Below are 25234 nucleotides of genomic sequence, written 5' to 3'. Positions count from 1 at the left end.
CATGAGCCAGCATTTTCTTCCAAAACAAGGCACAGCTTAGGAAAATCACTAGTTTTTACCATTACATCTGAATCTTCTTTGTAACCTCTTCAAACTATAGCCCAGGTCACCATGGTAACACAACAAGCTGCATCTGCGTGCTCTAATAAGAAGCACTCATTGCTTTAACCCTGAGGTTGTCAAGCAAGCGCTCCGAATTCTGTGCTGTGCTTAGGAGAGTCACCTTTGAAATCGGAAAGAGGCCTCCGAAGAAAACTATTCAAGAATCAAGTACACTCAGTCCTCATCAGAAGTCAGGCCATCTGTTGCAGGTAAGATATTACCGCAGGGAACGCGGCAACATATTTAGCTACAGCTGTGCAGCGGTTCTCCACGCAGCAAAAGAACACAAACAGGCAACTGAGGCCCCAGGCCAGGCCACCGGGGACCCCGGGGTTTAACTGCACCGCTTACTTTACATTTCAATGGCTCCACATCCCAAAGAGCTCCGTGGGAGCCAGCGGCCTCGGAAAGCGTACTCCCTTAAGAAGATCGGGCGGGAGGGGTGGACTCCGCGCCCAGCCGAGAGCCAGCTGGAAGCCGAGCCCGCTTCCGCAGCCCGAGCCCAGGGCCCCCTCCCGGGAGGGAAGGCTGAGTCAGGCCGCTGCGCTCCCTCCCGGGACCAGCGCTCCCAGAAATCACATGCTGATTGCTGGAAATCCCGGGCTTTCCCCCCGAGTGCGGAGGTTTAAGAAGGATGGAGGACGGCGGGGGGGGGGAGCACTGAGCTCCGCCGATGCGGCTCCCGGGAAGGGGGATTCTAAGTCACTCAAAGGGAAAGAGGGGCGGCGTGATGAGGGGCAACCGGCGCCCCCTTACCGCGGTGGTGGCGTTGGGCTTGGCCCCGTGCTGCAGCAAGACGTTGATGATGTGCGTGTGGCCCTGCTGAGCGGCCTGGTGCAAAGGCGTGTAGCCATTCTGTAGTGGAGGCAGCGGCGGCGGACCCAGCAGGGGTGTGCGGGAGAAGGAGGAAAACTAGTTAGCCTTCATTTTGAATTTCTTAGTCTTATTTACACCTAAGTCGGCGCGGAGGCCTGTTTTTCTCTGGAGCAAGATATCACCAGCAACCCATTTTCTCAGCAGCAAAACTCCCTCACACCTTATGGTCCGCTAAACAAAGAGGCTGGCTTCTGAAATTAGCAAGATTAACAGACTCCAAATGGTAACTATTATTATATTTTCACCAATTAGCATTCTAATTAGCATTCAAAATGGATATGCTGAGCGAGGCGATTTATAATGAGGAAGAGTATTATCACAGTGATTCCTTCCCTAGGAAAAATGGAAGCATCAACTGTTTAACTGAAACTCAGGAGGATCATACAAACCACTGTTTGTTCATTGTGACTTCCTTCGTCACTAACCTCTGGACTAGCTTTAGCAATTCTAAACCAATGACGGTAAATCTAAATCTTCTATTCCTTTCAGAAAATCTTCAGTCAAAGACATACACACTTAACAGAAGATTTCATTGGAAGCTGAGGGGCCCACTTTCAAATAAAAACTCCTTTAAAAGTAGGTTCTTTTAAACATTCTGTTCTAAACTTTCACTTAGATGAAAGTTCTGCAACTGTGATTTGCGAAAAATTGCAGCTGAGGTTAGTGAGAAGCCAATCTTGCTCAGAACTCTAGTGAGTGCTAGGTATGGTACAGATTGGTTGCATACAGACATCAATACAAGCTAACTGCACTGGAATCCTTGGAGGCACAGTGAAACAGTAATAGCTATCGTGTCCTAAGCACCCATTTTATGCCAGATATTGGACCTTATATTTATTCTGTTAATCTTTACTACCATTCTGAAAATGAGGGTGCTTGGTACCTAGTATGTGTCTTACAAATGAGTACATGAACAAATGAGTGAATGAATGAATAACTGTCTCCCTACTTCAGAGATGATGAAACTGAACATAACGGGGCTAAGTAATTTGTTCACAGTCATTCTAGGTTCAGATCCTATATCGAAGATCATGAAGACAATGACCATCAGATTGCTTTTTTATTGTCTACCTGCCTCACCCCTGATAAAATTTTATCTGTGTCAGACCCCAGGGTCCTGGGCTCTAAGTTCTGAGTAGCCCATTCATACCTTAAACTTGTAAGAGTATACACCCCCTATTTCTAGTGTCACTACCTCTTCATGACCAAGACGCACATTTGCTTCTCCTGTCTGCATGAAGTGACTATCTCTATGCTGTTAAAAAGAAAACTACAGGCCCAAAATAGAGTCACTTATGCCAGGAAACCCCACCACATTGGGGCTTAATACCTAACCTAACGGAAGCTTCAACTTCCCCGGAAATGTCGTCTTAATTGGTCAGTCAGGAATTTTCTGGTCAGCACCAAGGAGATAATCTGCCGTGTGGGCCCTCTGCATAAAAGGAAGATGAGGTAATCTGCCACTGAGACCCCCTCTGTCCGCCATTCACAGACTACCCTTTTTTTTTCTTTACGACTTCCTGGTTCTGCGTTTAAAACCCTTGCCTTACTCTCTTCCTTGGGAACTCCTCCCTACGCGCTAGATGGACGCCACCGATTCATGAATCACCCAATAAAGCCAACTAGAGCTCTAAAACTTACTTGACTTAAAAGACTTTTAAAAAAGCAACGCCCAGGGTGCCACATGATCCCGCCTCTGCTTTCATGTGGGCCTTTCTATCCACGGGGATGCACCATGCGTGTGAGAGTCTGTCTGAGGATCTCTCAGACTGGAATGTCATCAGTTCAGTTTTGTCTACTCTATGTCCCTGTAATGGGATGACTCCAGGAAACCTGGAAATATAAATCAACCTCAGGGACTCTGCTCTCAAACCAGGCAATCCATGGATATTTCAGGAGCATAAAATAAGTAATATTTCTTTTCTTAAAATTTTTTTTCCTTTCCATTGTGTTTATAAATATTACACCAAAGTTTTAGAAACTTTTCCAAATTTTTATACCAAGTGATGAACATTTGAAGAGTAAAGGAAATACACATATTTTCATAGCAACAAAACAATTTGTAGTAACTATGGTTACATATGAGATGTGAGGAAGAAAACTAAATTTCTTCTCCAAAAGTGTCATTCTATGTGAAAACATTCTGAAGTGTTTATAAGACTGTCCTTTGAGGTATGGATCAATCCACTCCTCTGAAGATATATGAAAAGATACTTCCAACTTTCAAGTAAAATCTACATAGTTCACTTTTTAAAAACCTTAAAAGTTAAACTGAGATTTTTCTCTAAACTAAATGTCCATTTGAATGCAGATCAAACCCAAGGGAGAAAAATGATGCTATCTAGACCACATGTTTGGCTTCTCAATATTATAACTATTTCAACAGTCAAACACCTAACATAAAAATATAGTAAATATTTTCAAGTTCTGCCAAAATTTCATTGCATTGCTGCATTAGGCCTTACAAGAGAATACCTGGATTCCAAAAGTCTTTCCTGTAGTACTTGTATGTGAACTGACTCAGCCAAAATGGTATTACACATTAATGCCTCAGGGAGACCTCATATTGAAGCTTTTAAATAAGTCTCCAAGTACAATTTCATGAGAACTCAAGAATTGCTCAGAAACTAGGCAGTGACCATTCTTGCTCGAGTCAGATTAGAAGTTTTGAATCTCAAATGTTAATAGTATAATTTTAAAAATAACTTTAATTCACTTACAAATATGCTTATGTATAGACATGCTTTTGTCTATGCTTCAAAGAGGATATGAAAAAGCTAACTTCCAAAACTTGTTATGTTTCTAATTAGTATCATCTTGAATGATGACTTTAAAAAATCCTGAATGTGCTCATAGTAATTTACTTGTGCCTACTCATGTAGCTGAAATTAGGGATTTGTGATACATAAACAATGCAATTACATATATCTTTGGACTAAAAAAATTTGAGCTCCTAGGTTACACTATGCATAGTACCAATAGTTATTTTACCCATTTCTCTTCCCTTGAAATAATCTGAATGTACTGAAGTGTGGTATTATGTTCCCATCATGCTTTGCAGGATAGAACCCTTCAGATTACACTGCGAAAAATACTCAGTTCTACATTATCCTTGAAAACTCCCAACCCAGGCTTACATGTTATTGCCTCACTGAGCACGACCACATGGTATTCCAAATGTGACAGAGTTCATTAAAATGAAAGGCAGGCTGTCCAGGCGGCTTAATTGTATTTTCTCACTACGGGATGATTGATGGCTGGGGGGAGGGGGTCAAGGCTCTGAAACAAGGTAAAGGAAATCGGCCTGAACATCAAGATGTTCTTGCCGGCATCTATTGCATCCTGCAGCGAATTGTTAAATCGGTGTCAGCTACTTGAACTTCATAACAGAAGTAGTTCTGAAGCTGACCTACATGGCTGTCAAAGGTTATTAAAAAGAAAAGTCTCAAACAATTGCACAAAGCTACATGGCTTATTCAAAATCACTAGAAGCACTAAAAGGAAAATATGTAACTATGGTGAGCTAGTGAAGTGTCCCTATGGCTGAACCAATGGCTTACAGAAAACAGAAATTAGTACAAGTATTTTACCTTGGTTTTTGCATTGACATTTGCTCCCTGCTTCAGAAGGAAGTTGACCATTTTCACGTTTCCATAGTGACAGGCCACAATTAAAGGAGTGTAGCCAAGCTATAAATAATAAAAAATAAATTACTACTCCAGTGGTTAAAACTGAAGGGGAGAGGGATTAGGGAGAACCTCAGTTCTGGGAGGATTGGTAGAAATTCTATTTGTCTGTACAGATATTACTTAGCAGATGATATATGCATCCTGCGGATACATATATGGACAGGAGCAGAGCCCTGAGCACAGGAGATTAACGCAGCACAGGCGATCTGTCACTGGGCAACTTAATCTGACAAAGAGCTAAGAGAAAGACACAAATAATAGCATCTGAAAACAAAGAAGAGAGACTGCGTCTCATAGGATCCAGAGGAGATGCACAGAAAACACAGAATTTTTTGTTTTTGCTCACCTATGAGAATGAGGTGAGCTCATAGAATTTAACGACATGGAGAGAGAGAAGCTGTTCAGAAATCAAGGGCATGAAGGCAAGGAAGTCATTTTGCCTAACAGATGTGATGAGAGGGAGAGGGTAAACTTAAGCCTGCAAAGTTGCAGTCTTTTGGTAAAGAGCCCTAACATCTGCTATCCATTTTGACTTGATTCCAGCAAAAATGGAGAACCATTAAATATTTGTGAGCAGACAGAACCACAATTAAATCCGAATGGCCATCTGAAGAGGCGGGGACTTGGACTTGGGCTGACATGAACGGGGGCTACTGGGAATCACCCAGGTCAGAACCCATCCCAACATCAACAGTGATTGGCTTTACCTTTGTGTGAGCATCCTGGTCAGCGCCATGCTTGGTGAGAATATCAGCGACATTCACTTTATCTTCCTGGGCTGCCAGGTGTAAAGCTGTGAGTCCACTCTATGGAAAGAATGAAAGCAAAGGGGTACATTGGAAGAAGAAAATACAACGTAGCATCTATAATAGCATGTCGTGAAAAAAAATACTGGAAAATTCAGAACCTCTCCCTAGAAACTGCATCTTTTGATATCTAAAACAAACCCTTCAAGTGAATATCACTTTCCATCAAAGACATGCTCTCTAAGTTAATCAACTCTTCCCTCAAATTACATTTTCTGTATTGGGTACTTATGAGACTTTAAAATAACCCAGCTAATAAGCTTCCAAACAACATTCATTTCAAACCTGTTCTGTTTCTCTGGCTGAATCTACTCACTTAAATAACTGATCAACCAATTACTACTTCTACTTTATAACTGCAGTAATAATCTATATTTTCATCAGTAAAACATTACATCAATGTAAAAAACATCCAGAGTTACAAGAAATGAGTTCAGAATAAATCTCTCCAGCACCCAAAGACAGGATACTATTTTAGGGATTTACCTAAGTGCTAAATAGTGACCCAATCACTCATATATCACACCATAAATTTGGCCAGTTATATGTAAATTTCCTAGCATATGTACATCAAGTAATTATTTTAAGTAATTAGGCACACTTTAAAGTACAGTTAAGAATTAATAAAAGAATAGAGAAAGGAGGGAAAGGTGATTTATTCAGTCAATGCCACAATCTGACAGCCTCACTACATCTATCTCCCTCACTACCAGTATCTCCCATCAAGCAAAACTGAAATTTAAAGGGTATCTTTAAAACCTAAATCACTTGTATGTTTAAAACATGGTTTTTGAGTACCTCTCATGTGCCAGGAAGTGTCCTAGACACTTGAATATATCAGCGAACAAAAGTTTCTGCCCTTTTAAAACTTACATTCCAGCTAACAGGATATTCATACCATATGTTCATCTCCTGCTGTATTGTTCAAATACCCAGTATATTTATCCTCTCCTGGTACATCTTGCATCTGCATACTGAGGTATCGTACTTGTCCTCTCAGTTGGCACTCCCACTCCCCGAGTTCATATCCAAAGTGTCTCAACCATGGCCTGCAGGTCTACAGTCTAGTTGGGTTGAGAAATCTAAACCATGTTCTTCAAAATTCATGATCTCTAGCCATGGTGTTACTTCTATAAACTGACAAGTTCTCTGACCTTTAAAAAAATCTAAGTAATATTTACAGAGAAAAAAAAAAGAAAAAGATTCTCCAACTAGAGAAAGGGCTTTATGTTTAAGAGTCTGAGGCCTTTTAATTCTTAGAGTTCTGGATAAGCTCAGCTTTGAGTTTCATAAACCATAAGAATGAGATGGAAGATACACCCTTCTGCATTAAAATGTTATAATTTCTAAACAAATAGTATATAGTCCTAAAGTATAAACATTATTAATATTAGGACAAAGCAGATTTTTCTTCATCTTGTTATTCTCTATATTAAAATAGTAAACATAAAATTATTTCTCCTTAGAAATAATCAGTCTTTTAAAAATGTTACTGAAGTGATCATTAAGTGAAGAAATCATCAGATGTCTCAAAGGCATCTTTAATGGCATTTCGAATCTATGTGCTGATTTCTACATTATTTGCAGAATGGATTTTTTTCAATATAAGATGGCAAACTAACAACCAGTATAAAAATCCTCTACAGTTTATTATGGTAAATTTGCATGCCTAAATCAAATTATGTAAACCTTCCTGATAAATTAAGAAGAAGATGTTGAAAGAGTTCTTTTCCAAAAAAGTAATCTATTTCCTAAGATGCACTGGTAGACTCTACAGTTGGTTTTATAATTAGATGGTGATTGGATAAGGAATGAAATATATATTTCTGTATTATAGTTCTTACTGAGAAAGAGTCACTTAGAGCATATTAGTTGATTTTAGTTGACCTTTCTTTCTTTCTGGCCACACCGAGTGGCATGAGAGATCTTAGTTCTCAAACCAGGGACTGAACCCACGCGTCCTTCAGTGGAAGCATGGATTCTTAACCACCAGACGCCAGGGAAGTCCCTGATTTTAGTTGGTCTTAAATAGAAAAAGAATATATGTAGTTTAAAAAAGCACTGGGAAATTTATTATCAGCTTTGTTTATTATCTAAAATACCGTCACAGTTGCATTGTCCTATATTTATTTCATATAAATTTATTTATTATTATAATTTATAACATAAATAACACCAACCAAAAGGCAAAGTTATATTTTTCGATATCATATTGTTATTCAGATATATCTTAACATATTTACTAAAGTTTTACTCCAGTAACAAATACATCATCGTTGGTCTTTAGGAAATCACCCAATATTGAAATCACGTTATACAGATAACATAAATACTTTGTGGTTCAAATGGAATATTTTTCTCCATTGCTGAGTGGAGAAAATATTAAAAAATACTCATTAAGTATTTCTTGACTACTAAAATTGTCTCAAAAGAAGTAATATGTTTAGAAGAATACCATCAGGGAGGACATAGCAAACTGATTCTAGATATATGTGTGCCATTTTTATGAATTAAAAATTATACCATCAGAAGCACAGTGTGATCAGTTTCATGAAATGTCAATTCTACTCAAAATTTTGCATGATTCGTTTATGGATTTCTTGTGTTTATTTTCAAATGAAGATTTGTTTTTAATGGACAATAAACATATGACTCATTTGTGTACTGATGTAAAATGAAATATTCTACCATTGGTTTCATGATGAGACTGTCCCCAGTGAGCTAAAAGACCACTAGAGTCCCACGATTTCAACAATCACAAGGAAATCCCTGTCCCAGACTTTAAGGATTGTCTGGCTGACACATTGAATTCCACCGTAAAGCTTCATCATGTTCATTCTTGTTAAAAATGCAAATATCTTTTGGAGGGTTAAGCCTATAATAGGTCTCACCACACTTTAAAAAAGGATCTGTGAGGCCTTTTGATAGAGAAGAGAGAAATGCATAAGGGCAAGGAATGTACTAGAACACTTCTGAGTGATTAAGGCACAGAATAGGACTCTGGAGCCAGTCAAGACAACCTGTCTTTTTCACAGCTCTTTCTAAAGGACATAAGTTATATAACCTATTTACAAATGTTATTAAGACCAACTTACAATTGAGTCTCCAAAAATAATAATTAACTCAACAGTGAGATGTGGAAAATATCTTATTTGTTTATTTGTGGGAGATCATAAGAAACTTAACTTTCACTAAACCCACACCATGTATTTAAAAAAGCATCAGAAGATATAAATGATGAGCTAACTTATAAATAGGCTCCAATTTTTTTGTTTCTCAGCAGCTGGTTCCAATGGAGTAAAAGAAGTGTAAAAAAAAAGATAAGATACATAAATAGACAGGGTTATGGATATATATTGAGAGACTGACATGTACTGGCAAAAATTTTAATATCTATTTCCGATATGTCCCTGACTTACTCTATTATAGTTAATACACTTGTCCACAAAGGCTATTCTCTGGAGAGGTGCTTTATTAAAAACACTGACTCTGTGACCACTACCACAACCACCCAAGCTAAGCAGAAGTTGGCCAGAAATCATTATTTTACTGAGTTCCCGGCTACTGATCAACAGGTGCCTCTGATGCTCAGCCCAGTTGAAAACGACTTGGGTCACAGGCACAGAACAACAGCTTAGAAGCAAGTGTTTGGACTGGGCCCCAGATGAAACAGCCAACTCTCCTCTCTCTCTGGAATTTGGAAGTAGGACCAGCAGGTTCTATAGCAGTCTGGACAGCTGCTTACCCTGCAGTGATACTTACTCTTGGGAGCGGTAGGAGAACCTCTTTGGTCACAGACATAGAGAAGCAAAGGGAGCTGGTGCACAGAGAGAAGTAAATGACACCAGCTGGCCGGAAAAGTCAAGACACAACAGACAGCCCTCCAGGCAAAGTCTGTGAGCCGCGCCCCTCACTTCCTTCTGATTTTCCAGTCCCTTGTAAGGCTTGACTCCTTTGCTACCATTGAATTCTATAAGATATCCCCGTTTCTCTCCAATACACGCCCCCTTTTTGTTCCAAATTATCTTAGATTGGTTTCTATTTACGTTCACTCAGAAGACTCTTCATGGAAGCAAGAGGTCAAGCTGGAATACCTTGGTTGACATGTGGATATTGGCTCCCTTCTCCAGAAGCAAGGTGACCATATCTGTGTGTCCCTCCTGCGAGGCCAGATGGAGTGGGGTGACTCCTTGCTTTGTCACAATGTTCGTCTCTGCTCCGTAGTTCAGGAGCGTGGAAGCTATCTGCATTTGATTCTTCTTGGCAGCAATATGTAAAGGAGTGTAGCCATTCTAAAAAAATAAAAACAAAAAAACACACCTATATTGTAAGCTTAGCAATTACCCTGATATATGCCTAATGGAAATATGAATCTCTCATCAACAGAAAAGTTAAAAAGTAAGGTTATAAGAAATCCAAGTTCTTGCTCATCATAAGTTTCAGTTCAATAACACCCAAATCTTTGCAAACCATTCTACTATATATATAAGACTGATACAGACACAAATACCCCAAAGCTTAAAATCTCCCATCATAATGCTGCTCTTGAAGAGCAACAAGCCAGATACCTCATCTACACCACCGTCCTTAAAATACCTGGAGATGGTTTTCATATCTCCCTTTAGTTTTCTGTTTTTCAAGTTAAATTTCCCATTCCTTCAACTATTCCTGACAGAAGCCCCATTTCTAGAGTTCTCCATTGAGGAGGACCTGCTTTGGACTGACTCTAGTTTGTTAATATACTTTAGAAATGATTTTAATAGCACAGAATAAAACAATGTTATTTCCATGATCTTGTTATAACACCCCTACTAATGTGCTTCTAGTTGGAGTGTACTTTTTAATCATTTAACAACTATTTAGTATGTGCCTAGCATAGCCAGTCAGTGGGTGTGGTGTGGTGAAAAAGATTTCTGTTGTTGTTCAGTCACTAAGTCATGTCCAACTCTTTGAGACCCCAGGGACTGTGGCACACCAGGCCTCCCTGTCCTTCACCATCTCCAGGAGTTTGGTGAAATTCATGTCCATTTAGTCAGTGATGCTATCTAACCATCTCATCCTTTGCTGCCCTCTTCTCGTTTTGCCTTCAATCTTTCCCAGCATCGGGGTCTTTTCCAATGAGTTGGTTCTTAGCCTCAAGAGGCCAAAGTATTGCTGCTTCAGCTTCAGCATCAGTCCTTCCAATGAATATTTAGGGTTGATTTTCTTTAGGATTGACTGGTTTGATCTCCTTGCTATCCAAGAGACTCAAGAGTCTGAGCGTCTTCCACAGTTCCACAATTCAAAAGCATCAATTATTCAGTGCTCAGCCTTCTTTATGGCCCAACTCTCACATCTGTACATGACTACTGGAAAAACCATAATTTTGACTATATGGACCTTTGTCAGCAAAGTGATGTCTCTGCTTTATAATACTCTGTCTAGGTTTGTCAAAGTTTTCCTTCTAAGAAGCAAGAATCTTTTAATTTCATGGCTGCAGTCACTGTGAGAAGTGATTTTTGGAACCCAAGAAAACAAAGTCTCTGTTTCAACTTTTTCCCCTTTATTTCTATTGGCCATGAAATGGTGGGACCAGATGCCATGATCTTTTAGATGTTGAGTTTCAAGCCAGCCTTTTCACTCTCCTCTTTCACCCTCATCAAGAGGCTCTTTAGCTCCTCTTCACTTTCTACCATTAGAGTAGTATCATCCAAATTTCTGAGATTGTTGATATTTCTCCCAGAAATCTTGATTCCAGCTTGTGAGTTATGCAGTCTGGCATTTTACATGGTGCACTCTGCATATAAGTTAAATAAGCAGGGTGACAACATACAGCCTTGTCATACTCCTTGCATAATTCTGAACCAGTCTGTTGTTCATGTCCAGTTCTAACTGTTGCTTCTTGACCCAAATACAGATTTCTCAGGAGACAGGTAAAGTGATCTGATAGTTCCATCTCTTTAAGAATTTCCAGTTTGTTGTAATCCACACAGTCAAAAGCTTTCACATAGTCAATGAAGCAGAAGTGGATGTTTTTTCTGGAATTCCTTGCTTTCTCCATGATCCAATGGATGTTGGCAATTTGATCGCTGGTTCTTCTGCCTTTTCTAAATCCAACTTGTATATCTGGAAGCTGTCAGTTCACATACTCAAAGCCTAGTTTAAGGGATTTTGAGCATTATCTTGCTAGTATGTGAAGTGAGGACAACTGCATGGCAGTTGGAACATTCTTTGGCACTGCCCTTCTTTGGGATTGGAATAAAAGTCGATCTTTTCCAGCCCTGTGGCCATGCTGAGTTTTCCAAATTTGCTAACATCTTGAGTGCAGCACTTTAACAGCATCATCTTTTAGGATTTGAAATAGCTCAGCTGGAATTCCATCATTTGATGGAATTCCATCAAAGCTAGAATTTGTTCTAGCTTTGTTCATAGTGATACTTCCTAAGGCCCACTAGACTTCACACTCCAAGATGTCTGGCTCTAGGTGAGTGATCACACCATCATGGTTAACTGGGTCATTGAGACCTTTCTTATATAGTTCTTCTGTGTATTCTTGCCACCTCTTTTTAATCTCTTCTGCTTCCATTAGGTCCTTACCACTTCCGTCCTTTATCATGACCATTCATGCATGGAATGTTTCCTTGATATCTCAATTTTTCTTAAAGAGAACTCTGATCTTCCCCATTCTATTGTTTTCGTCTATTTCTTTGCATTGTTTATTTAAGAAGGCCTTCTTATCTCTCCTTGCTATTCTCAGAAACTCTCCATTCAGTTAGGTGTATTTTTCCCATTTTCCCTGGCCTTTCACTTCTCTTCTTTCTGCAGCAATTTGTAAAGCCCTCTCAGACAACCATTTTGCCTTCTTGCATTTCCATTTCTTTGGAATGGTTATGATCATGGCCTCTTGTACAATATTATGGTCTTCAGTCCATAGTTCTTCAGGCACTCTGTCTACTAGATTGAATCTCTTGAATTTATTCATCATCTCTGTTGTATATTAATAGGGGGTTTGATTTAGGTCAGATCTGAATGGCCTAGTGGCTTTCCCTACTTTCTTCAATTTAAACAATAAAATCAGCTTATATTAATCTTGTGGTCAACTAAAATCCTCAGTCTCCTTTTTGTCTCTAAAAGCTGCTCAAAGGTAGAAGTATGATGCCTCTAGTTTTACATGGGAGTTTGTGGAGAGAACCAGAGACCAGAGGAACTCAAACTTTGCTTCTAACAGCTGAAGTCTAAACCTCATGCTTAGTTAAAAGGACAAAGAAATTAACAAGACTCTGGAACAAGTGTAAGTCTGGAACCTGTATTGTTTCCTTTGTTTTGTCAATTCTGGTAGAATGTTTCATGAAAAATATGATAGAGACTAAAAACAGTGACTTGAAACTAGTTGCGACGCCCTGAAGGGATGAACATGTTGATGAAGCGCTTCTTATGAGACTCCTAAGGTCTAACTGCAAAGTGCACCAAAATAAAACGGGGCTCTGAGAATGTAAAAGGCCTTATGTGTTGTCATGAAATCTTGATCCTCAAACGTCCCTACATTATTCCACTGTCGTCTTCTCTCCAAATCAATATAAACATCTTTCAGTTCCAATGAACATTCCCCTCTGAGCTGCTCGGGAAATTCAGCAGCTCTTCCTGGAAGTCTTTTCACAGGTCCCTTATGTTCCACGTGATCTAGAACACTGCACTTGAACCATGGGCTCTACTGAATAAAAGAGCACATAGATTATTGCAGACCCAGAAGTTTACATATTTTTTTTTTGCAGTGGGCTTTCTTTCCTCAGCCCCAACTCCGCCCAGTCCTGTAGCACAGACTACCAAAACTAAGCGAAGTATCAGCAAACCTACCACGGTTAGGTAAAATCCGAGACTCAGAGAAGGACAGAGAGGTTTTAAAAAATAAAAAAAAACAACATAAGAGATCAAAGAGAACGCTAAGTTGTAGCAATGTAAGAGGTCTGACTGTCCAGCAGATACTTAACCTGCTAGTCTGAAGACCCCTCCTAACTCCATATAGAGTCAAATTTTGGGGAACCAAATAACAACAACAAAGCCAATGATGACCAAGAAAGGATTCTGGAGTTTGATAGAAAGAAGCTAAGAGGTTCCAGGATCCAAGGGACAGAGTGTGTGTGTGTGTGTGTGTGTGTGTGTGTGTGTGGCAGGTGGGGTGGGGTGGGGGGATAGATGGGCTTTGGGGGGTGGTTAGGGTACTGCAGTGAATAGAGTGTCAAGAGTAGAAACAGGGGTGGGGTCCACCCACCAGCAGCCTCTTGGAGTAGCCTCGGAGCTACAGGACTCATGCTCCCTGACAAGCTGGGGCAGGCAAGACCACCTCCCCACTGCAAACCCTGGAGCAAGGCCACTCTCCCGAGCTTGCTGGGCTCTGCATGTTTGCTCCTGAGTAAGGACCACGCTTTGTCCAGGTGAGAGATCAAGGTTATATTTGTCTGTTTAGAAAAACCATACACACTGTAAGTTAGGTCTTCTCTCTCTCTGGCAGATTGAGAGTCTCCTGTGGGAGGCGAACATCCATTTTATAGTTTTACAACAACCCTTTCTTTATACATATTAAGAGTTCAAGTAAAGAGTTGTGTTGGGTATTGACAAAGTCTTTCATATCTTTGTTCAAAATGGTCAGCCTAGAAGTTAATGGAAAAAACACTGGGATGTTAAATGAGCAGGTATTTTTATCTCATTGGGACAGTTGCTCAGTCTTCATTCTTTCATTAAAATTTATTGAGAACCAACATAATACTGTATGAGACACCTCAGAGACATACAAATGTGAATATAACATGATTACTGTTCTCAAATAGTTTATAGTCTTGTAAGAAGAAAGACGTGTTATGACAAGTGCAGAACTAATGACATTACAGAGAAAAGGGGTTATAAATAAGAACAGTATGTGCGATAATAAAATTTGTCCTGTTCTTTAAACATCACAAGCTATATATTTGTAACAATAAAATATGTGCATAACGTATTTACACCTACATATAGGCACATATGTAGGTATGGGTACAAAGTTTAAATATTTGTAATAGTTCATCATATATAACATTTTTATAGACAAAATATTTGGTATTATACAAAATATACTTCTAAATAAGAGTATTCCATTTTATTACATATGTATAATGTATATAATTTAAATAGACATGTGAGTATATATGTACCTATTGCTGTTCTAGAAGTGGATAATTCTCTCTCTAATGCTTTGGGACACAATAGACCTAGTAGTTAAGAGTGCTGGCTCTAAAGTCTGATTGTCTGAGATCAAATCCTAGCTCTGTCAATTCTTAGTCGTGTGACTTTGGACTTACAAATTAACCTATTTAAATATCACTTCCTCATCTGTAAAATTGAAATTATTACCCTAATCTCACAGGATTATTATGAAGGTAAACGAGATATTGCATGTAAAGTGTTTGGCATACAGATGGTAACAGTTGTTGCTCTACTATGTCATCTGATATATAGCATGAATATTTTTCCACCATAATAAATACTGTTCCTTTTAAAATAAACTCTGACATGTTTTCAATATATGTCTGCTGAATGAATAAATGCAACAGACAATAATGACATTATGTGTTACCTGACATTCATATGTATTTTCAGTGTAATAAAGAGGCAGCTCAAGTGATAGAAACATCATCCAAAGGTTCACGTCTTAGCTGGAGCTCTTTTATGAGGTGCTGCTGCACATACTTCCCAAATGCATTCCTAGACTAGAAACTTAAAAGGATGTATGCTACAGTTAACAAGAATGCAACATTTAAAAACCAAAGACCATTTCATAGAGCGCAATGAAAATTCTGAGTCAGAAAAAATGAGCAAGTGAAAGGGTGGGTGTATCACATTTGGTTTATGCAAGAAAAGGAAAAACCTGAACTTTCTTATGTCAAAACTCATACTTCGGTGTCTGAAACACTGCATGCTGGCAGTAACGGTCATCTTTCCCGGTTCCTAGGCACATCTCCTTAATGTTGGCTGACTTGTAAAAAGTTTTAAAAGGTTTTGTGGAATCAAGTGGAAAGGAAAAAATGTTAATACCAAAAGCTACTATCAGTGCTAGCTGCAGTTGTACAGTACCGTATGTTCAGAAACCAGTTCCCACGTGCTGTCAGGATGGTTACATCCTTCCTGCGGGCCTCACCTTGGCCGTGGCATGGGGGGAAGCACCCTTTTCCAGTAACAGCAGCGCCACCTTCTGGTTGTCATAATGAGCAGCGACATGGAGCGGGGTAAGGCCATTCTGCAAAGGGTGTGTTTAAGTTTCAGTATTAATAAATTAGCATTAGCTGCTGTAAAGCTGCCAGGATGCACGGAAACTAATACCGATTAAGTTCACGTTAATGAATTAATATAGTCAACAGGAAAAAATCAAAATAAATATCTCATGATTTTCATATTAGAAATGTAACTAAAACTGAAAATGACTAGTTGAACTTACGATTAACACATAGCATTTGGATTCCACCATAACTAAACGTCTAAAATGCCATGTAAGAATTATTACATTAACATTACAAGGATTCTTCTTAATATAGAGGAGTTCTGGACCTTGTTGTGACACCAGCACACGTTTGAGACACTGCTTTTTTAAACACCTTCAGAATCGGTATGTATGTGGACAGGTCACGGACAGACACCTGCATCATGTCCATTTGGCATAGTTTCATCAATTACACTGATATTTCTTTCAGAAGACTGAGAAAACTATCTTGGAACAGCGATCCCCCAAGTTTCCAAGGTAACCGAGTTATAGGCTGAGAACAAACGTGCATCACTGAGAACTTGTACCTTCCCCGCAGAGTCTGCGGCAGCGCGGCGTTGCAAGAGAAGTTTCGCCACATCCAGACTCCCGTACTTGGCAGCTACGTGCAAAGGGGTAAAGCCCTTCTGAAAATGGGAAGAACAAAAGTAAAATGTAGCATCTGTCTTTGTGACTGCTAACAAAATCGTTTTAACAAAACCTATTAAGCAAACTATGTTGATTCTCCACTTGGGAAAAATACTGGCAATATTAAATCTGTTAGTCATAAACGAGGACTAGAATGAGGAATAAAATTTAACAAGCAAAAGTTTGGCTTGATAGACTGGACAAAAGAAATCTTATTTTGAGGGCTTGGAGACTGAAATTGGACCTTATAGGCGTGGAATGTGCAAGGGTCAGTAAAATGGCTCTGGTTTGTGAATGGAAAACAAAAGATCCTGTCTTTTTCTGACCTCTAAAATTAATAGGATTAAAACAATAGTGCCTTCTGTCCAGACTCTTTTTTCCTATTCTTTTTATAATACCTGAATTCCAAATTTCTTCACTTAAGGTTTAGGGTATTTTAGCAGTCATGATTAAAAAAAAAATGATTTGTGATTCAGTTGATTGCATTTTCTGCAGATACAGCAAGATAAATGGTGGACAGAACAAAAAGTGTTCACCTTAAAAACCACCTCTCCTCCTGACTATTATCCCTTTTCTCAGAAGACCCACACTTTATCTAATACCTCTTGGAAAATACACTTTACTTCTGGCATTCTGTTGAGCTGATGAACACCAGACAAACTTGCTCTCCTACACGTTTGTATGTACAGATTCAATGTCTTGTGTGCCTAATCCACGTCACTCTCTGTAATTAGCAGTGTGTTACAAATGTAGCCAAGTTCCTGGACTCAGATCTCTAGGATGGCACAGCTCCTACACCGTGATCTCAAATCCATCCTCTTGGCCAGACAGTCTAACCACAAGCTCTTCTGGCACTGGGGTGGGCGTGGGGGGATTCTAAAGCTGACCAGGGCTTGCAAAACACACGCAACAGACATGCCTGGGTTAAGTGGTCTAAATTCCAGTCTATCCTCCAGACCACTTAGGCCCGCGTCAGAACACAGACCGTCAAAGAAACAACACTGCTTTCCCACGGTATCACCATACAAATTATTTTTAGCTAAGAAGTCTTTTTTTTCTTTTTGCTTTTCTTGAACCTTAGTTACTAGTCAGTCTTTGGAGGAAAGTAAATCTGCTTTTTGCAAGTGTGGGATGAATACAAGAAGTCCATTGAAGCCAACATATGTTACTAATACTCTCCTCCCTACACACAATGACCGGGGTGACCCCCAGGGTGAAGCAGAGCTCTTTGAGACAAACCACGTGGTAAAGAAGACAAAAAAATTAACTCCTTATCCTTAAAGTCTTGCTGGAATAGTGATCCAGCCCCTTTATAAATTTGGAAACTATTATTAGACAAGACTACATAGAATCTTTACTGTAGAATCACAAAATAGAGGTTGGAAAATCTCTCTTGAGTCACACATTTTCCTTCTTCCCCTATGTTAATCTCATCAGGATTTCACTGCCCTCTGATATTTATAAACACTCAAATAGCTTTAATAATGATGAGTCAACTACTCTTCAGAACCCCAGTCACTTCCACTGTGGAACTGTTTTGTTTAATAGGTCCTTCTATTTAACTGTCGTAATATTGCTTTAGATATATCTTTAATTCCAAAAATCTTTGAAAGACAAGGGACCGTATTTTATTCCTTATTTCTATATTTTACATATCTGAATTTCATTTATTTATCACCTTTGTCTGAGGAGACAATCACCCAACCTTTCTTGGGTTGCTATTGCTGCTATTATTATTATTATGGAGTTGACCCTTGAATAAAATGGGTTTGCACTGTGGGAGTTCACTTATATGCAGATTTTTTTCAATGGCAAATACTATAGAACTGCACAGTCTGCATTTGGTTGAATCCAGGGATGCACAATGGATATGGAAGAAACCAGGATACAGAGGAAGTGAGGATGTGAGGACAGACTGCAAGTTATATGAATATTTTCAACTGCATGAAGTGTGGGTGCCCTTAACCTCCTCAGTGTTCAAGGACCAAATACATTTTTGTTGTCTATGATTTTTTTAAAAAATTAAAAATACTTTCAACCCTTTAGATTTCAGCATTTGAATAACGACCAATTTCTTACATCAAAACATGTTTTGCAGTCATAGGCAACCAGGTAAGTCATGACAGATAGTGGACTGCTTCTACCGCTAAGAGGACAGAAGCCACAATACTTCAGTTTATACTTGCAAACTTCCTTCTCACTCAGATGTTGTATTTATGTTGCTCATATTTATTATGAGCAAATTGAAGGTGTCTCTTCAATAATCTGAATCACTGTTGGACTTGTCGGAATTATTTTGCCCTGCAAACAATTCAGTTGTCTTAGGTTGTAATATGTCTCATTCTCCTCTTCTGGACTAGTTCATTTCTTTTGCTCCAGTAAATTGTGTTTCATTCTAAGTCACATTCAAATAGTGGCTCTCAAATTGAATGCGTCAAGTGGAAAACAATTTGTCTGCCCTGGCATTAAACTTTGAGGATAAAGTGATATGGATATTCTTTGTTAGATGACAACAGTGACTAATAAAGTGTGATTCTGCAGCCCACTTGTTTAGTCCACTGTTTAACCACTGTGAGCTGGTTAAGTAAAAACAGAAAAGGAGTGATAGCTGATACCAAGGTTGGGAAGAAGCAAGATTAAGTAAAGTGAACTTATAGGTGGTACTCTTAACAAACTCTTTAACTCTTAACAAATACAGTACTGCCAATCTAATGCCATTTTCTTTTCCTCACTAGTAATACTAGCTCATTATATAGTATTAGCTATTATATAGTACTAGCTAGTACATTATATAGTACATTATATAGTACTAGCTCAATACTAGTAATATTAACTATTATTTGGGAATAGTACTTTTTTTTCCTTGTGACAATATATTACAGATTTTACCATGGAAAGTGAAGAGAATGTAGCCCCTGCTTTATGGAAATCATCTTAATGAAAGTTCTAGGGGGAATTCCCTGGCAGTCCAGTGGTTAGGACCCCACATTCCCACTGCAGGGAGCCCAGGTTTGATTGCTGGTCAGGGAACTAAGATCCCACAAGCCAGACAGCCTGGCCAAAATAATAATAATAAAGTTCTAGAAATCACACTGGCATTAAATTAGAAGAAGAAAATCCAGCCCTCTTTATTGAAGACACTATATGTAATCTCACAATCCCCCTTGGTCATCTAGAAAATGAATCTGAAATATTCAAAGAGAAAGAAGCCGCGGGAGGCTCACGGGAGACCTGCCCTCCCTGGCACCCTGTGACCAGGGCCACTCCCGGTCCCCGTCGGCATGGAGCCGCTCCCCGTACCTTGGTCGCCAGGGAATGGGCTGCCCCTGCTTCCAGGAGGACCGAGGCCACGTCCACCTGTCCTTCCCTGGCAGAGATGTGCAGCGGCGTGTACCCATTTGTAGTGGCCGCATCTGGATGAGCCATGTGTTGTAGAAGCAGCTGAACAATTTCTGTCTTACCCAGGCGGGAGGCAATATGCAAAGGCGTCTGTTCCTCCTACAACTCAAGTCAAGTAAAAAGTTAGTGCCAGGATACACCGAACTTTACCGATAATGCATTTCACCCAAATGTGTCATGATGTCTCCTCAGAATCTTTAGGAACCTCTACCCCAAAGGAAATTATTTCAACTCTGACCACAATTGATATTTTGTTACAGAATGACCTGTTTGGTCACAAACTCTTCCTCAGAATTTTTAAAAGTAGATATTTCCATGAACTTGGTCATTGTTTTCTGTACCTGCCAAAATGCTTCTCAATTCATTAAGGCTTCAGCTCTCACTTATGTTTAAATATAAACCAGCTTATCATTCTGAATAAGAAAGAAATCTAGTCCAGAAGTCCTAAGACCTAGATTCTCATCCAAAAGCTTTCAGCAAGAGACAGTATTCTGGGAACTGTATCAAGAGAAAAAGAACAAAGGATGCTGGGAAAATGGTGTTATTATTCCACTTAGCAGGCCAAGGATACACATGCTGGTTATTTTTTTCAAGGAGAGACTGTGGATAAAGAAGATATTGTAATCTGATTTAAAAAGATGTCATTCCAGGAAACGTGGCAGACAGATCTGGGACTTGCATCCAGGGCTTCAAAGATCACATGGAAGTCTGGCGAGACGCTAATGGGGTTAAGAATTTGCCAAGTGCTTTTCATTTAAAAAAGGGAGAGGATATAGCTGGTATAAGAGACAGGAAGGACACATTCAAGGAGGCTCAAGAAAACACCTGACTCTAATGTGTGGTCAGGAAAACGTTTTCAGTGTTCAGAAAACCAGGCCAAACTATTCTCTTATAAAAAGAAAATTGTGTGTAACCTTAGTGATGAAAAGAGGTATATCTCTAATCTGCCCAAGGGCATGTCCTAACAAAGGTGAAGAAGGAAGAGCTGGGCCAGCTTCCAGGGCTAAGAATGAATAGAGAAGATACAGTGGGGAAGAATTGTTCAAAAAACGCAGTATCTTAAAGTTATAAGAAAAGAAGTATTAAGAGGGAGTGACAAGAAGAGATGAAATAGCACTATATGCATTCCAGGATGGTAAGAACAAAATAATAAGTAGTAATTACATAAAACTGGGATTTTAGAAAAATCTGCACTTTCTAAACTTCTCTCATGTACTCAACAAGTCCTATGCTTCTAACAGACCTCAAAGGAAGGGGTAGGATGTATTAGTCGGTCTTTTCCAGAAGGAATTAAATGAGTTCTCCAGGACTGTCCAAGGTCACTCAGTTATTAAAACAGAACGTGAATTCAGGCAATGAATTCTAAAGACATTTCTTTGTCTGTTCATCCCACAGAGACAACATGACGGCCACTAAGAAAACTAACAGACTTCCAAGGTGGCACCAGTGGTAAAGAACCTGCCTGCCAATACTGGAGACGTAAGAGGCCTGGGTTCGATCCCTGGGCTGGGGAGATCTGGAGGAGGGCATGGCAACCCACTCCAGTATTCTTGCCTGGAAAATCCCATGGACTGAGGATCCTGGTGGGTTACAGTCCAAAGGGTCGCAAAGAGCTGGACATGACTGAGCAACTTAGCACACATGTAAGAAGACTACTAGGACAATGGGGGAATCTCTACAGGAAAGGAGACTGACAACACTTTAACAGATACAACTTCCTCTGAAATACAGGGGAGATAAGAGATGAGTGAAGAGAATTAACAACTGCCAAAATAAATGGAGAGCAAAAACCACAACAATCAAAAGACCAAAGAACTTGAGGACAGCAATCATGAACATCTGTGGTTTCTGGGTGTCCTCTCTTGGGCTTCTGCCCAGCAGAATTTGATAGAGGGGGCATTGCAAGTGACACACTATAATGTGTGTTTTCAGTGAGCAAGGGAGAGTTGGGGCAACAACGACCCCTCAATCCATAGCTGGGAAGTGACACACCTTGACGAGTGGTGACAGTGTAACTGGTTAAATTATCAGTGTTTCTTGGTCCTTAGACCAAGAGCATTAAGGTATTTTTTTGTTTTTTTTAAGAGTTAAAAATTAAGCTTTCTTGCCTAATTTCTTCAATTTTTGGTACAATCCTATCTGAAAATTGAAAAGGAAAGAACATACAGATTCAATAAGAAATTCTTTCCACCTGAAATCAGAGATTATAAGACTGCTGAACATGTGGGTTGTTGTTTTCCTGTTGAATAACAAAAGTTTAATTTGTCACCCCCAGTTAAAGTTAATCCAATCCAAGGCAAAGAACTGGGAAAGCACAGAAGATAATATTAAAGAAAAACTGTATGTATCTTGACCTCCTCGGTCTCTTGCAACTATCAGTTTAGTTGCATCTGACTCATTGTGACCCCATGGACAGCAGTGCGCCAGGCTTCCCTGTCCATCACCAACTCTCGGAGCTTGCTGAAACTCATGTCCATTGAGTCAGTGATGCCACCCAACCATCTCATCCTCTGTCGTCCCCTTCTGCTCCTGCCTTCAATCCTTCCCAGCATCAGGGTCTTTTCCAGTCAGTCAGTTCTTCGCATCAGATAACCAAAGTATTGGAGTTTCAAGTGTCAGCATCAGTCCTTCCAATGAATATTCAGGACTGATTTCCTTTAGGATGGACTAGTTGGATCTCCTTGCAGTCTAAGGGACTCTCAAGAGTCTTCTTCAACACCACAGTTCAAAAGCATCAATCCTTAGGCACTCAGCTTTCTTTATGGTCCAACTCTCACATCCAAACATGACTACTGGAAAAACCATAGCCTTGACTAGATGGACCTTTGTTGGCAAAGTAATGTCTCTGCTTTTTAATATGCTGTCTAGACTGGTCAAAGCTTTTCTTCCAAGGAGCAAGCGTCTTTTAATTTCATGGCTGCAGTCACCAGTGGCAGTATAGAGAGGCAATAATTCTCTCATCATAAAGCATTACTCACTGTGATACAGCCTGATCCAGGTAGACGTGAGCTCAGCCTTACCATCACTACTAGCTTGAAAAATCAGGGAGACTTTCTGAGCCCCAACCCCTTTTACCAAAATGACAAAACAGCAATGGCTGGGACAGGGTTAAAAAGCTTGATAAAATTTCCGCTACTAGTTTCTAGCTAACAAGATCTCCAGGAACCATATCTGCTGGCAGCTAACTAAGGTCTCAAGTTAGTTAAGTTTCAAGTGAGTTTAAATTAGGAGCCCTGTGATTGCTCAATACCTAAAGAAAATGCCCGCGCCCGTACTGTGCCAGCAGAACATGGGTACTTAGAGCAGCAGAACCCCCCAAGCGCAGGTCCTGGCAGCCTGCGCCCACCGTTACATCCATGGTGGACGCTGGATGAGAAAGGACCTGGGCCGGGGGTGGGCCAGGACACGGTCTGAACAGGAACCCGCGCCGTGGCTGCCCCTGCTCCAGTCCTTCGGGCAAAATATGACCCACGCTCTTGACTAGTGAATAGAGTGTGCTTCCTGCACTTCTTAAGGGAAAGATATTATTGTGGTGACATGACATTCCTTTCATTATACGTCACTCATAAATATGACTTAGCCCCATGATTATATAATCATGAGGTAATATTTCTACCACCCGATAGAGAAGAGTACATACGACCCAGAGACCTTGGCCTTAGAGATCAGTGTGGTAACCGGGTAAAATTTTTACTGTCTCCCCGTTGGAAGAAAGTGAATTTTAGCACAACAGTATTAGGTTAAAAGAGAGAGTTTTCAGAAGTGCATGCATATGGGAATTTGACTTCAACTATTAGGCAGTTTCATATTAAGAGAGAGGGCTTCCCTGAGAGCTCAGCTGGTAAAGAACCCACCTGCAATGCAGGAGACCCCGGTTCGATTCCTGGGTCATGAAGATCCCCTGGAGAAGGGAAAGGCTACCGACTCCAGTGTTCTGGCCTGGAGAGTTCCATGGCCTGTATTGTCCATGGGGTCGCAAAGAGTTGGATACAGCTGAGAGACTTTCACTTTCACTTCACTTTATATTGAGAGATAAATGTGAAGGCCTTTTATGATTAAGCATGGATTATAACATTTTTGCCAGAACACTACCACAATTTCTGGTAACCTCAGGGAAGTTCATAGTATTCAGAGTGCACTGACTGACCATAATTTTTCTCTAATAGCTGAATTGCCAAGCAAACTTAAAAGGAAGTGAGAAGGGGCAGAGCACAGAGGATTTTTAGGGCAGTGAGACTACTCTGTTTGATGCCTTAAGGATGGATACATGTCATTATACATTTGTCCAAACCCAGAGAATGTACAACACCTAGGGTGAACTCCTGTGTAAACTATGGGCTTGGGGGTATCATGATGTATCAATGTAGGTTCATCATTCATAATCAATGTACCACTCTGGCGGGGAATGCTGATAATCGGGAGATTAGGGGGTCGGGTGCCTTTTGGAAATCTATGAACCTTCCTCTCAATTTTGTTGTGAAACTAAAACTGCTTTTAAAAAATAGTCTTTAAGGGTGGGGGAGGGGAGGGGAAGCAAGAAAAATGCCAAGGCAGGGAAGAATAGAGACTGGATAACAAAAACACTTAATACATAAGAGCATAAAACATCAATGATGATTACCAAAGAACACAAGTTACACTACTTGTACAGTGGATAGAAAGGTGGATAAAATAAATGCACAACAGTAATGTCAAGGCTGCCCATGCATCACTGCGTTCTGCATGAAGGTCTGCAGGAAAAAAATGCTGCAACATTCGCAGAGTCAGAGAATGTTAAGGAAGTCGAGAGGAGTCTCAAGGTTTCTAAGTCCAAGCTTACTTTTTAATCATAAAGACTCGGAAGTGAAGTGACTTGCCTAAAATGACAATTTGTATGACTCCAGTAGAATGCTTTTATTCCAGTATACTAATGTTTCTGAAATGGACTCACAATGGTGGGATTCATGCTGAAATGAGTTCTAGCTTAGATATTGAACAAGGAGAGAAAAAGTATTTAAATATTCTATGAGAATCCCAAAGATGCTAGCGCAAAAGTTAACAGCGTGGAAAAGGAAACAGAAGATATTGATAAAATATTCAGTGTAGAGGAAGAAGGTGAAAAAAGCAACAGGGAAGCAAAACTTTTTTAAAAAAGAAGATGGAAAAAAAATCAACTCATGGGGGAATTAGAAATGGAAGAATCCAATCACACAATCTCCTAGGCCAAAATTCTCATATTTTGGAAGAGTGGAAGGGCAGAATGTCTAAATATGGAAAATCAGAGTAAGAAGAAATGTAGAACTCATTACCAAAAGGAAGAAAGTAAAGCAGATGAAGGGGAAACATGAAAACTTTGAACATGATTTGTTTCTCGGTAACTAGTAAGAAATGTCTATGGAAATTTGATCAGCTTTGGTGGTAAGAAATAAATTTTATTATGTTAGTATCTATATAATATAGATTAACATATTAAAGCTCATGAAAATGAA

At 39.7% G+C, this 25234-nt stretch overlaps 1 protein-coding gene and 1 long non-coding RNA gene across 49 annotated transcripts in view; one reads left to right on the top strand and one right to left on the bottom strand.

The window, feature by feature from the left end:
• Positions 1-25234, bottom strand: part of ANK2 (ankyrin 2) — a 687657-nt gene that overhangs the window by 92150 nt on the left and 570273 nt on the right. For 40 of the 48 annotated variants that reach the window (XM_070452307.1, XM_070452311.1, XM_070452318.1 and 37 more), the window contains 7 exons: positions 19668-19865; positions 16268-16366; positions 15621-15719; positions 9568-9765; positions 5375-5473; positions 4569-4667; positions 859-957 (listed from right to left, as the gene is read on the bottom strand). In XM_070452307.1, the coding sequence (XP_070308408.1) occupies positions 859-957; positions 4569-4667; positions 5375-5473; positions 9568-9765; positions 15621-15719; positions 16268-16366; positions 19668-19865 (891 nt within the window). The remainder of the gene's footprint in view (positions 1-858; positions 958-4568; positions 4668-5374; positions 5474-9567; positions 9766-15620; positions 15720-16267; positions 16367-19667; positions 19866-25234) is intronic. The other 8 variants (XM_070452340.1, XM_070452342.1, XM_070452310.1 and 5 more) reach the window with 1 other exon arrangement.
• LOC139030240 (uncharacterized) lies at positions 32-25234 on the top strand. The gene is made up of 2 exons (XR_011482544.1): positions 32-311; positions 21162-25234. It is a non-coding gene; the product is annotated as an uncharacterized lncRNA (long non-coding RNA).

Source organism: Odocoileus virginianus, chromosome 21, assembly GCF_023699985.2.
Source record: "Odocoileus virginianus isolate 20LAN1187 ecotype Illinois chromosome 21, Ovbor_1.2, whole genome shotgun sequence".
Classification (NCBI taxonomy): Eukaryota; Metazoa; Chordata; class Mammalia; order Artiodactyla; family Cervidae; genus Odocoileus; species Odocoileus virginianus.
This window is presented reverse-complemented; position numbering and strand designations above follow the sequence as displayed.